Here is a 12,810-nt window from a genome sequence, read left to right on the forward strand (position 1 = left end):
TTCAAACAGAAGTGTAGGTGTATATACAGTAATATTTCTACAGGGAAAATACAGGGAAAAGTCATAAAAGTAAATAAATGTTTGAAAAGCTGTTGTATACTTTAAGCAAACCGAAACATGCAGTAATTGGGGTAATCCCTCCTTTAAATTTAACAAAATAAACTTCATTTTACTGAAGGGAGATGGAAAGATGAGGGGGAGGAGTGTGGGCGAGTATGAATGAAGCTACTGGAGCGACAGAGAGAGAGAGAGAGAGAGAGAGGTGGATTATCAGTACGCAGTGAGCGGTTCTCATGTTCCAGCTATTCAAGCATGTAGTTTTGTTTAATATTCAGTTCGGAATTCTTCAAGAAGAACAAATTGCAAGTCAGTAAACTAGTAAGTGGAAGCAGATTTATGTAAATACATAATAGGAACTAGTTACAAACAGTTGCACACATAATTCCGGTTTGTTTAATGCTTCTTTCATTAATCTCACTGCCGTTCTTCAGTCTGGTGTCTTGTCTCTTTAGGTGTTTTTTAGTAGCATTGTTCAATTTCAGCTCAGATGCTCACAGATGTGATGGATGAGGTTGTATTGAGACTGTAGTGATCAGTATTATCTAACTGAACTGTCAGTATTTCTGATTTGCGTCCCTCTTTTCCCAGTAGGTGTGAAGGATTCATCAGGACTCAGAAGACTGACACACTGTGGTGGACCGGCAGAATCAGGATCACAGCTAGACTAAATGCAACATTCCCTTTAGCTGGAAGCAGACCACATATCTGAGTGCATCATGGATTTTGTGATGAAGCAAGCGCTGGGCGGTAAGTGTCATCAACTACTGCTGTGGAAATGACAGACATGTATGATTGACAGTGTGCATAACACATGGCATTATTTCCACAAAGATGTACTGTGTATGAATTAGTCTCAATCCAAATGTCAGTTTGGTCAGGACCAATTCTGATTATTTTGTTTCTGTATGTAGTGTTTATTTGGTTAGTGTTATTTTAGTATCATTATGACACAATAGTTTTTATTAATATTTAGATTTTGTTAGGTTTTCCATTTTTATTTTCATTTTATTTTGTTTTATTCATTTAGTTAATAAATATAATTAATTTAGCTGGCTATTAACTAATTTAGCCTTATATATATATATATATATAGTTTTTATAAATGTTTACTTCAGTCTTAGTTATTTTAGTACACCAAGTTACACTCAATGAAAATAAGAAATGCTGATGAAAAGTTTTTGAAAGGTTTATGTTTTTATTTTTATATTTTATATAAATATGTCACCTTTTTATATATATATATATATATGTGTGTGTGTATTTATAAGAATTTTCAAATGCATAATAGCATGCAAGCAGGAATTGATTTCAATAGAGATTTTTACTGTAAAATGTGATAGTGTAAAACAACAATATTTATATATAGCATAATATTATATATAATACAAAATAAAAACAACAATATTTATTGGTGATTAAATAATTAAAACATTACATTTTTTAAACGTATTATACCAGTTAATTTAAATTTAATTTGTGCCAGTTAATTTGCCACATTGTAATTGGGTGTAATACAGTAAGTCAGCAATATGTTTTTGAAATTCATAAATTTTTTTAACAAAGCAAAGTGCTTATTGATCTGCTTATAGTTTTACTTTATTTGACATACCGTGTGTATATGTTATAGATTTGCACCATCTGATAAACAAAAGTTAGTCTAAAGGTCACTGAGCCCTTAAATCAATTTCATGATTTGGTTTCATCAGCTGAGTGACTATGGCCAATAAAACGAAATGTATTTCTCCCGTCAATTCCCCTGAGTGGGCCACACAATGACCTTCTGCACAAGGTCTCTTTAAGAAATACAGATTGTCTTTTCACCACACGTCATATTTTACTCAGTTTCTTTGCTGTTCCACTTGGATGAGGCCGAGATGTCGGATTGAGACTATGAATTTTAAAACATAAAATGAAATATGAAAGAATTGTGTCTGTGGCACTTTTAATATGTCAACAAAAAAAACGTTGATATATGTGTGTATTTATAAGAATTTTCAAATGCATAATAGCATGCAAGCAGGAATTGATTTCAATAGAGATTTTTACTGTAAAATGTGATAGTGTAAAACAACAATATTTATATATAGCATAATATTATATATAATACAAAATAAAAACAACAATATTTATTGGTGATTAAATAATTAAAACATTACATTTTTTAAACGTATTATACCAGTTAATTTAAATTTAATTTGTGCCAGTTAATTTGCCACATTGTAATTGGGTGTAATACAGTAAGTCAGCAATATGTTTTTGAAATTCATAAATTTTTTAACAAAGCAAAGTGCTTATTGATCTGCTTATAGTTTTACTTTATTTGACATACCGTGTGTATATGTTATAGATTTGCACCATCTGATAAACATAAGTTAGTCTAAAGGTCACTGAGCCCTTAAATCAATTTCATGATTTGGTTTCATCAGCTGAGTGACTATGGCCAATAAAACGAAATGTATTTCTCCCGTCAATTCCCCTGAGTGGGCCACACAATGACCTTCTGCACAAGGTCTCTTTAAGAAATACAGATTGTCTTTTCACCACACGTCATATTTTACTCAGTTTCTTTGCTGTTCCACTTGGATGAGGCCGAGATGTCGGATTGAGACTATGAATTTTAAAACATAAAATGAAATATGAAAGAATTGTGTCTGTGGCACTTTTAATATGTCAACAAAAAAAACGTTGATATGTAAATGCTCTTAATTTGATTCCCAACGTCTAAAAATCTTGTCAAATGTGTTTTTTTTTTACTTTGTTTTTGAGCATTGATCTTATAAACCGACATGGCTTAAATTCTGCTTCGTAGCTCTGAGGTAATGGAGCGTGATTTACTCACGAAAATCATCCATTATTAAACAGACTTTCCCTAGCCTGATTTCCTCAACCCTTGCAAATTATGCAGAAGCATATAGAATTTCTTCAAGATCCCACAGAGAAGAGTCGGCGTTCAGCAGACTGTAAAAAACAACCTTTATGTTTGTTGTCTGTTAGTGTGAAAGACTTTATTAAAGAAAGATGGAAAACAGAAATTTGATATGTAAATGCTCTTAATTTGATTCCCAACGTCTAAAAATCTTGTCAAATGTGTTTTTTTTTACTTTGTTTTTGAGCATTGATCTTATAAACCGACATGGCTTAAATTCTGCTTCGTAGCTCTGAGGTAATGGAGCGTGATTTACTCACGAAAATCATCCATTATTAAACAGACTTTCCCTAGCCTGATTTCCTCAACCCTTGCAAATTATGCAGAAGCATATAGAATTTCTTCAAGATCCCACAGAGAAGAGTCGGCGTTCAGCAGACTGTAAAAAACAACCTTTATGTTTGTTGTCTGTTAGTGTGAAAGACTTTATTAAAGAAAGATGGAAAACAGAAAGCGGGCATAAACTGTAATAAAAAATGTTGTGCTTCAGAACAGCCCTGCTTATTAACTCTTTTCCCGCCGGCATTTTTGATCATTTTCACAAAATTCTCATGGCTCCCAGAATATTTTGTTATATGAATATCTGAACATGCAAAATATCAAAAGAAAGAACAGAGCCTCTGCTTTTAAATCAACAAAAAAAATTGTCAACACTTGAATGTGGGTAAATTTCATAAAAAAGCAACATTCTGAACAAAAAGCTGAGAAAATCACGTTTTTATCCAAGTCTACATCTGGATGGGATTCAGAACGTTGATCAAAACATAGATGGAGTAGAGCGAGTCCATCAAAACCCAAAGCTTCACAGTCCTAAACCACTTCCTGGCTCGACATTTCATTCAGTAATGTTAGGCCGTTTTGATTTATATGCTGTATTTGCTTACATACATGATCGCTAGTTTCTGTTTCTTCTTCGCCGGGTTTTGTTCCAGAGATTCAGTACTCTTTCAGAAGATGCATAATAGTGCCTTCTACTCTATAACAGTGAAAACACTGAAAGCCTGAAAATGGCAGGGAAAGAGTTAATAGCTCACGTGACTTTATAAAAACATATTATTACACAAAACATCTCCAGATACACTCACCAACCTCTTATTAATCATTCTCAAATTCTCTTCTCTTTGTGTAAGATATTTAATGCACGATGTTTGCTTTAGGGACTGTATTAAACGCTAGCAGTGTTTCGGTTATAAAATGCAAGTGACCTATTTTTACTACTACTGCTTTACTGTTATAAAAGAACTTAATTAATATGCTAATTTCCTAAGCTCTGATCATTCACGTATCATTAAGAATTAGGCTGTTTCCAGAGATACTGGAATACAGTTCAGCGGGTGTGCCATCGTTATGCAGAGCCCAGATTTGCTCTTCCATCCATAACCATCACTGCTGTTCCAGCCAAGTGCTTTGATGTAAAGCCATGAAGTATCTGATAGAGGGATGCAGCTCTATTGTTATGTTAACCATCCTCTGTGTGGCTTTAAACCGATTAATCTGTATTTTCCAATAAAAACATATTAACACCCTGTAAAAAAGATAAATATACTTGTGAAGCAAAATATAATATTAAATTATTTAAATTAGTATTTGTTTTTCTTATTGTCAAATTGTTTCTTAAAAAAAAATCCTAAATCTCGATTTAATTTTTAAGAAAGAAACTGTCAGTGGGTAAAATAAAATACTGCAAACAATTCTTAATCTGTATTTTCCAATAAAAAATAAAAATAAATAAATACAAAGTTCTGTCATGAAACTCTAGTTGGCGCAGTCTGAAAGGTTCTAACTCAGTCTGACATAATGACATCATTATTCACGTGGTGAAGCTGATTGGTTCTTTTTGTATCAGCAACCAATGAGCTTGCAGCTCAAACATTCAAATACTCGGCTAGTGGTCGCTGTAGCAGTTGCAGCGCACTTCAGAAACCCTCCACCTTCCCCAGCTCCACCTGTATAGATCTGCTACGGGATGATTTCATGTATGTTTATATAGGGTTGTCTCATATATGTTATATGTGCAGTAGCAGTATTTCTTACATGCTCACAGCAGCATGTCATGGATGTACTGGAAGTAGCAAGTCTCGGTCTCTGGGGGGTTTAGTGTGGGCTTTGAATGACCTGAGGCCACAGTAACTGAATGACTTCATACGGTCCTTGTGGACCATGGGCATCCTGCAGCTTGACATGATACAAGCACTGTTATGTCAGCTCAGGCTGTCCACGACATGCACATGCAGACGGTTAAAGACCACTCAAAGAGTACACTGCCACTCCTTTCCTCTTCAGTGTTCTGAGTGTCATACAGAACCAATTAAACACATGTGAAGGTAATGCATAGATTTCAAATGCACACTCATGCATAATAAATGACTTCCATTAATAATGAATGAGTGTACAGTTGCTTGTACATATTGTGCGCAGACATTATGAAAATGATGATAATGACTTAAAGCAATAGTACAGCGTTTGCAACCAAATCTTGCTTAGACCGTTCATATCAGTCTTTATGATTCACAAACACAGCTGTGCTTTGCATTTTAAAACATATGGTTAAAGTGAACATCGAGGTATATGCAAACACAGCCATTGCTTAAAGGGATAGTTCACCCAAAAATGAAAATGTGATGTTTATCTGCTTATCCCCAGGGCATCCAAGATGTAGGTGACTTTGTTTCTTCAGTAGAACACAAATTATGGTTTTTAACTCCAGCCGTTGCAGTCTATCAGTCGTATAATGCATGGCAATGGTAACAAAACCTATGAGAGTAAAAAAAACATGCACAGACAAATCCAAATTAATCCCTGCGGCTCGTGACGACACATTGATGTCCTAAGACACGAAACGATCGGTTTGTGCGAGAAACCGAACAGTATTTATATAATTTTTTACCTCTTATACAACACTATGTCCAACTGTCTTTGGGCGCTCGCACGGCATCCGGTGCGTGAGGTGTGTACGCGCTCTGGCGTAGTTTACGCAAGCGCCGGAAGTGATCTCTCACGCTCAAAGACAGTTGGACATAGTGTTGTATTAGAGGTAAAAAATTATATAAATACTGTTCGTTTCGTGTCTTAGGACATCATTGTGTCGTCACGAGCCACAGGGTTTAATTTGGATTTGTCTGTGCATGTTTTTTTTACTCTTTTGTTTTTTTGTTCATTTTGTTACCATTGCCATGCATTATACGACTGATAGACTGCAACGGCTGGACTTAAAAATCATAATTTCAATAAGTCACCTACATCTTGGATGCCCTGGGGGTAAGCAGATAAACATCAAATTTTAATTTTTCTGTGAACTATCCCTTTAAGAGAGCATTTGTTGCTGCACTACCCAACATGATCTGCAGCTGTTGTTTGCTGAAACCAAAACATGATGTACGATACACAGCGTGATAGGTGGTAGAGCTGCACCAATGAAACAGATGGCAGAGAGAGGAGTGGCACATGCATGATTCTGGTGTCTCTGTTTGCCTTCATCATTTTGGCTTCAGTGTATCATCATATAAGCAGGTCGCGCAGTGCAAAACGTGAGCCACAGGGTTTAATTTGGATTTGTCTGTGCATGTTTTTTTTACTCTTTTGTTTTTTTGTTCATTTTGTTACCATTGCCATTCATTATACGACTGATAGACTGCAACGGCTGGACTTAAAAATCATAATTTCAATAAGTCACCTACATCTTGGATGCCCTGGGGGTAAGCAGATAAACATCAAATTTTAATTTTTCTGTGAACTATCCCTTTAAGAGAGCATTTGTTGCTGCACTACCCAACATGATCTGCAGCTGTTGTTTGCTGAAACCAAAACATGATGTACGATACACAGCGTGATAGGTGGTAGAGCTGCACCAATGAAACAGATGGCAGAGAGAGGAGTGGCACATGCATGATTCTGGTGTCTCTGTTTGCCTTCATCATTTTGGCTTCAGTGTATCATATTAGGAGGCCACACAGTGCAAAACGTGATCAGTCTCTCTTTAGAATTTGTAAACACATATATAATTATGTTGCGATTCAAAAGTTTGGGGCTTTTAAAATAAGTATTTTATGTTCACCAAGGCTGCATTTGTATGATCAAAAATCCAGTAAAAATAGTAAAATTGCAACACAATTTTTTTTTACTGTTTTCTAAGTTTTCAATGTTGTTAAGGCTGCTTAACATTTTTCTGGATTCTTGAATGAATACAAAGTTAAAATTTGGAATTGGAATTTTAGACATACATTTTTATATATGCTTTACGTCATATTAGGAGGCCACACAGTGCAAAACGTGATCAGTCTCTCTTTAGAATTTGTAAACACATATATAATTATGTTGCGATTCAAAAGTTTGGGGCTTTTAAAATAAGTATTTTATGTTCACCAAGGCTGCATTTGTATGATCAAAAATCCAGTAAAAATAGTAAAATTGCAACTCAATTTTTTTTTACTGTTTTCTAAGTTTTCAATGTTGTTAAGGCTGCTTAACATTTTTCTGGATTCTTGAATGAATACAAAGTTAAAATTTGGAATTGGAATTTTAGACATACATTTTTATATATGCTTTACTGTGAAACAGTATGTATTTTACAATTTAAATTGTTTGTTTTCCACATTTTTTCAGGATTCTTTGATGAATAGAAAGTTTAAAAAAAGAGAAAGAAATAGGAATCTTCTAAAACAATAAATAAGTACAGACTTACTGAAGCTCACCTGCGAATACTGCCTAACATATTTTAAACAAAATACATATATTTGATAAGCAAAATATAGTAAGAAATAGCATGGTAACAGGTAATATGTCTAAATATATTTATATTTGTCTTACCTGATTGGCAAATTGTTGTTGTTGTTGTTGTTTTCTATTTTATTAAATGTACTTTTTTATAAAAAATAAAAAAAAGTTTTAATATCTTACTGACATTTTTTAAATTGACATTTTTTACATTAATTTTTAAATATGCTTTACTGATTTAAAAAACTGATTTAAAAAATGTGCAGATGTATTTTACTGTTTAAAATTATTGTTTTCCACATTTTTCAGGATTCTTTGATAAATAGAAAGTAAAAAAAGAAAGTAATAGAAATCTTCTGTAACATTTATAAATGTCTTTTACTGTCACTTTTAATCTATTTAAAGCAGCCTTGCTGAATAAATGTATTAAAAATGTATTAAATGTATTCAAAAAAGAAAAGTAAAGTAAAGAAAATCTAGCTGACCCCAAATTTTTGAATGGTAGTGACTAATATTTCAGTATCAGTCACTGAAAACTGCTTATGATATCTTTGCTCTTTATTGCACAGGGGCCACCAAAGACATGGGGAAGATGTTAGGTGGAGAGGAAGAGAAGGACCCTGATGCCCAGAAGAAGGAGGAAGAGAGGCAGGAGGCGCTCAGACAACAAGAAGAGGAGCGAAAGGCCAAACATGCTCGTATGGAGGCCGAGAGGGAAAAGGTCAGACAGGCCATTCGAGATAAGGTATGCTTTTCACATTTCCCGTCCACTTCAGCTCCTTGTGACCGCTGATTAGACTGAGACCAGGACGTTTGAATAAACTGGTAAACATGGGAGCGTTTGCTAATTGCTAATCAATTTCAGACTAAAGCAGTATGAAGCCATTATACCTTGATGACAGGACTTCATGATTTATGTGTGTGTGGGAATAACACATCAAATCAGAATCTCCATTACACTTTAATGAAATGTCACATTTGCAGGAGGTCTTAATGTCAGCTAATTACAGCTAATTGAACAGCTCATTCTTAAGAGAGGAAAGTAGCGTTAGTGTTAGCCAGAAGTATAAAGTCATTACAGGGTCATGCATGATTCCAAATGGTCATGAGAAGCACCACGAGAACATCTGGACATGGCCTGATCTCACTTAAAACTGAAAGCCACAGAAATGCATCAAACCCAGGGTACTTTAAAGAAATAGTTCACCCAAAAATGAAATTCTGTCATCATTTATTCACTCTCGTGTCATTCCAGACACAAACAGAAGATGTTTTGAAGAATGTTGGTAACCAAACAGATTCAGTTCCCATCGACTTCCATTGTGTGGACAAAAAATACAATGGAAGTCAATGGAAACTGAAACTACATTCTTCACAATATCTTCTGCTGTGTTCCACATTAGAAGGAAAGTCATTCAGGTTTGGATCATGCGATGATTTATGTTTCTGTCCACACTTAATAAATATAAAGCATACTCTAAATATGAGCTACTGATACTGAAAACTGTAAAAAAAAAAAAAAAGAATGCAAAATATTTTCTTACGAGTTAGGTCAAAAGTAATGTAAAAGTAATCAAAAAGTACTCCCGAACACATTACCTAATATGTGTAACCCAACAGAGGTTACTAACTGCAATTTCCATTATGTAATTTGTAAACAGTAATGGACTACAATTTTTACTGTAAAGAGGCATTTGTGTGTATTATGACCCGCAGGGACCCGGTGTGAGATCCACCAATCAGAAAGGTTCCAGAATCTCAGTCGATTTTTTGATTGGTTAAAGTTAATAGAGAATATCTCGTGTTTTTGGGTGCTCTGGGGGCTCGAGCACACATGGGATCATCGCCTATGAACATGAGGGTGAATAAATGATGACATAATTTTCATTTTTGGTAGAACTATCCCTTTAAGGCCAATATGATAAATAAGGCAACAGTTAAATCCTACAAGATGAATGTTTTAATGTGTGGCCTTTATGGCCTGAATAAATCATGAATTTAAAATACAAAATTGCTTTTTTGCATGGAGTTTCTGTCTTGAAACATAGCAATGGTCTTAAGAAAGTTCATAAATGAACCCAAAATAGGGCAGCTAAGATGATGTCAGTAATAATTTATCAAAATAAAACATGAATTGATAATCTGGTTTTCTGTTGGTTGCATTATGTAGAATATTATAAAAAAAATGTATTCTAGTGTATTATGTCGTATAGTATAGTACACTACCGTTCAAAAGTTTGGGTTGGTAATTTTGGTAAAGTGTAAAGATTTCTATTTCAGTAAAGTTTGAAACCGTAAAGATTTCTGTTTCAAATAAATCCTGTTCTTTTGAACTTTCCATTCATTGAAAAATCCTGATTTTTTTTTTTACATGGTTTCCACAAAAATATTAAGCAGCACCAGTTTTCAGCATTGATAATAATAATAATAAATGTTTCTTGAGCAGCAAATCAGCATATTATTATGATTTCTGAAGATCATGTGACACTGAAGACTGGAGTAATGATGCTGAAAATTCAGCTGCGCATCACAGAAATAAATTACATTTTAACATATATTTAAAAAGAAAACAGTTATTTTAAACAGCAATAATATTTCACAATATTACTCTTTGTACTGTATTTTTTGATCAAATAGTATAGTATATTATATAATACATCATATAGCCACATATAGTATCATATAGTATATTATATAATATATTGTTGTTTTTTTTGCATAGTCTTTGTAGTTCTTGATATTTGATTTGATTTGATTTTATCCATTAAATACAGTAGATCTATGAGAAATGCTTTTATTAGAACATTTTCAATAATCCACTCCTCCTGTTCTTCGCATGTTAAATTATTTCCACTTCATATTATATGTATGTTTACATAGTATGGACTAAAGAAGAAAGAAGAGAAGGAAGCAGAGGAGAAAGCAGCTATGGAACAAGCGTGCGAAGGCTCTTTGACTCGCCCCAAAAAGGCCATCCCAGCAGGCTGCGGGGCGGATGACGACGAGGACGAGGAGAGCATTCTAGACACCGTTCTCAAATTCCTGCCGGGACCTCTGCAGGACATGTTTAAAAAGTAACAGACGTGAAGCTGTTTCTCAAGAAAGATGGGTGAGGGGGGATTTTTGCCAAACAGGTGAAAGGCTTTTCACTGCCTTGACAGAATTGTAATTGTTCCTTTCTTATGGATAGATACACAAATCATAACCCGCCAACGTCTGGTCTTTTCACTGCCATTCAGGTTCAAATTGTTTACACTTTCTATAAATCTCTGTGTTTGTTTACTGATCACCAGGGTCTCTGATGCTGCCTTAGGTACTCAACGATCAGCCCCACAATAACAGCACATTGATACTGAGCTCTGGCACTGGGAATATGATTCTTACTAGATTTATTTATTTAAAACACAGTGGGGTCAGAGTATTTTAAAACTCTAGCTTGATATAACTGTCCCTTCTTTCATAGAAAAGTTGTCAGTGAAGTGCAGAATGCAGCTGTAATGCTTTGAGTAGATGCATGAGGTCAAAATCGTACTATATGATGAATTATGTTTGCCATCAGGGAGTTTGATGATACGGTGCCATTTGTAAAAATGGGAGACGCTGATGTCTTAGATGTGCCACGTCTGACCACCTGAATGCTCAAATGGTTTGCAGCCTGGCAGTTCTCATTTGTCTATGATGTATCATTTATTTGGATTTTTTTTCTCTCTATTTTTTTGTTAGTGTGAAATAGAACTTGATTTGACCACAAGTAATATTCACATTAGCCTTGCCAGCAAAAGATCAGGAAAAGCTCAGTAAGTACTAGAACTGTCTGTGACAACACCACAGTTTATCATTGTACAAACTGGACCAAATCATCTTTATAATTAAGAATCATTCAGGACGATTCAAGATCCCAAAACCATACAGAACAGACTCTACAGATATTTTAGTATGCATTCAGAAGTCAGCCAGTGTTTCACAGCACATTCCTCACGATGATCTGATGTTAGATTACTCACACGTGACAATCAGAAATGAACTGGTCTCATTCAAAAATTAAAAAGAATCTTTTTTTTTTGTTGTTATCTGTTAAAAATGTATGTAAAACTAAAGATGGGTCACACAATATTTGGGATGTTCTGCAATATTAGAACAACTGCCTTAGCTGAATATTATGTAAAGGTCTGACCTGAGTTTTTATTGTCCTTGTAGAAAAAAGTAGGTAATTGTAACATTAAAATGCAAAAAACAAGCCTACATATAGTATAATGAATTTAGTAGTATTGCATAAAGTGCAGGCATTGTTTTATATGGAAACCAGTTTCCGCCATTGAATTAAAAATCTCACAATGCTGACTTTTTTTCTTGCAATCGCATGCTTATGTCTCACAGTTCAGACTTTGTTTCTCACAGTTCAGATTGGTGAGATATAAACTCAGAATTGCGATATGTAAACTTGGTATTGCGAGAAAACAAGACAGAATTCTGAGTTTATTTCTGGAAATTCTACTTTTTTTCTCGGCATGAAATAAAAACAAAAATGTAAAAAGTAATTGTGACTTTTTATCTCAAAATTCTTCTTTTCCATGCAGTTGTCAGTTAATATCTTTCAATTCATCTCGGATATAAATTTGCAATTGCAAGAAAAACTAAACATGGTTCACAAAATATTTGTGATGTTCCTCAAAATCAGAATACCTACCTTAGCTGAATAGTTATGTAAAGGTAAAAAGTTGCAATTACCTGGAAATGATGGAAAAGGGCTTTCGTTTTAAATGATGTTTTTAAAAAAGAATTATTAATCGATAACAATATGTACTAAATTAATTATAAGAATGCATGCGCTTCAATCACAACAGTAAAAAATACCAAAGAGAGAATGAACCACAATTATACACTTTAGTACAGCGCTGACAGTTCAAGAAACAGCATGCTAAATGATCTATTATAACAGTATGATAATATTTTGAGAAATGGTTATATTCATGCATCTGATCAACAACAATCGTTCCTGCTGTGAAACACAATATATCTGCATGATCATTATTAAAAATGCTGCCCAAAATATTCATCTTACCGCTGGCAAATCTGATGTGGGGTTGCAAATATGATGACTTAGGGCTTTT

The 12,810-nt window shown here is 34.2% G+C and overlaps 1 protein-coding gene across 6 annotated transcripts in view; it reads left to right on the forward strand.

The window, feature by feature from the left end:
• The window catches only part of cplx2b (complexin 2b), a 23,052-nt gene extending 10,927 nt beyond the window's left edge, over nucleotides 1–12,125 (forward strand). For 3 of the 6 annotated variants that reach the window (XM_016258046.1, XM_016258048.1, XM_016258049.1), the window contains exons 2-4: nucleotides 649–807; nucleotides 8,269–8,444; nucleotides 10,580–12,125. In XM_016258046.1, the coding sequence (XP_016113532.1) occupies nucleotides 777–807; nucleotides 8,269–8,444; nucleotides 10,580–10,777 (405 nt within the window). In that variant the 5' untranslated portion in view covers nucleotides 649–776 and the 3' untranslated portion in view covers nucleotides 10,778–12,125. Of the gene's footprint in view, nucleotides 1–347; nucleotides 379–648; nucleotides 808–8,268; nucleotides 8,445–10,579 lie in introns of those variants that run through there. The other 3 variants (XM_016258050.1, XM_016258047.1, XM_016258045.1) reach the window with 3 other exon arrangements.
• Nucleotides 12,126–12,810: the final 685 nt, after the last annotated feature.

Source organism: Sinocyclocheilus grahami, unplaced genomic scaffold (genome assembly GCF_001515645.1).
Source record: "Sinocyclocheilus grahami isolate Dianchi unplaced genomic scaffold, SAMN03320097.WGS_v1.1 scaffold1639.1, whole genome shotgun sequence".
NCBI lineage: Eukaryota > Metazoa > Chordata > Actinopteri > Cypriniformes > Cyprinidae > Sinocyclocheilus > Sinocyclocheilus grahami.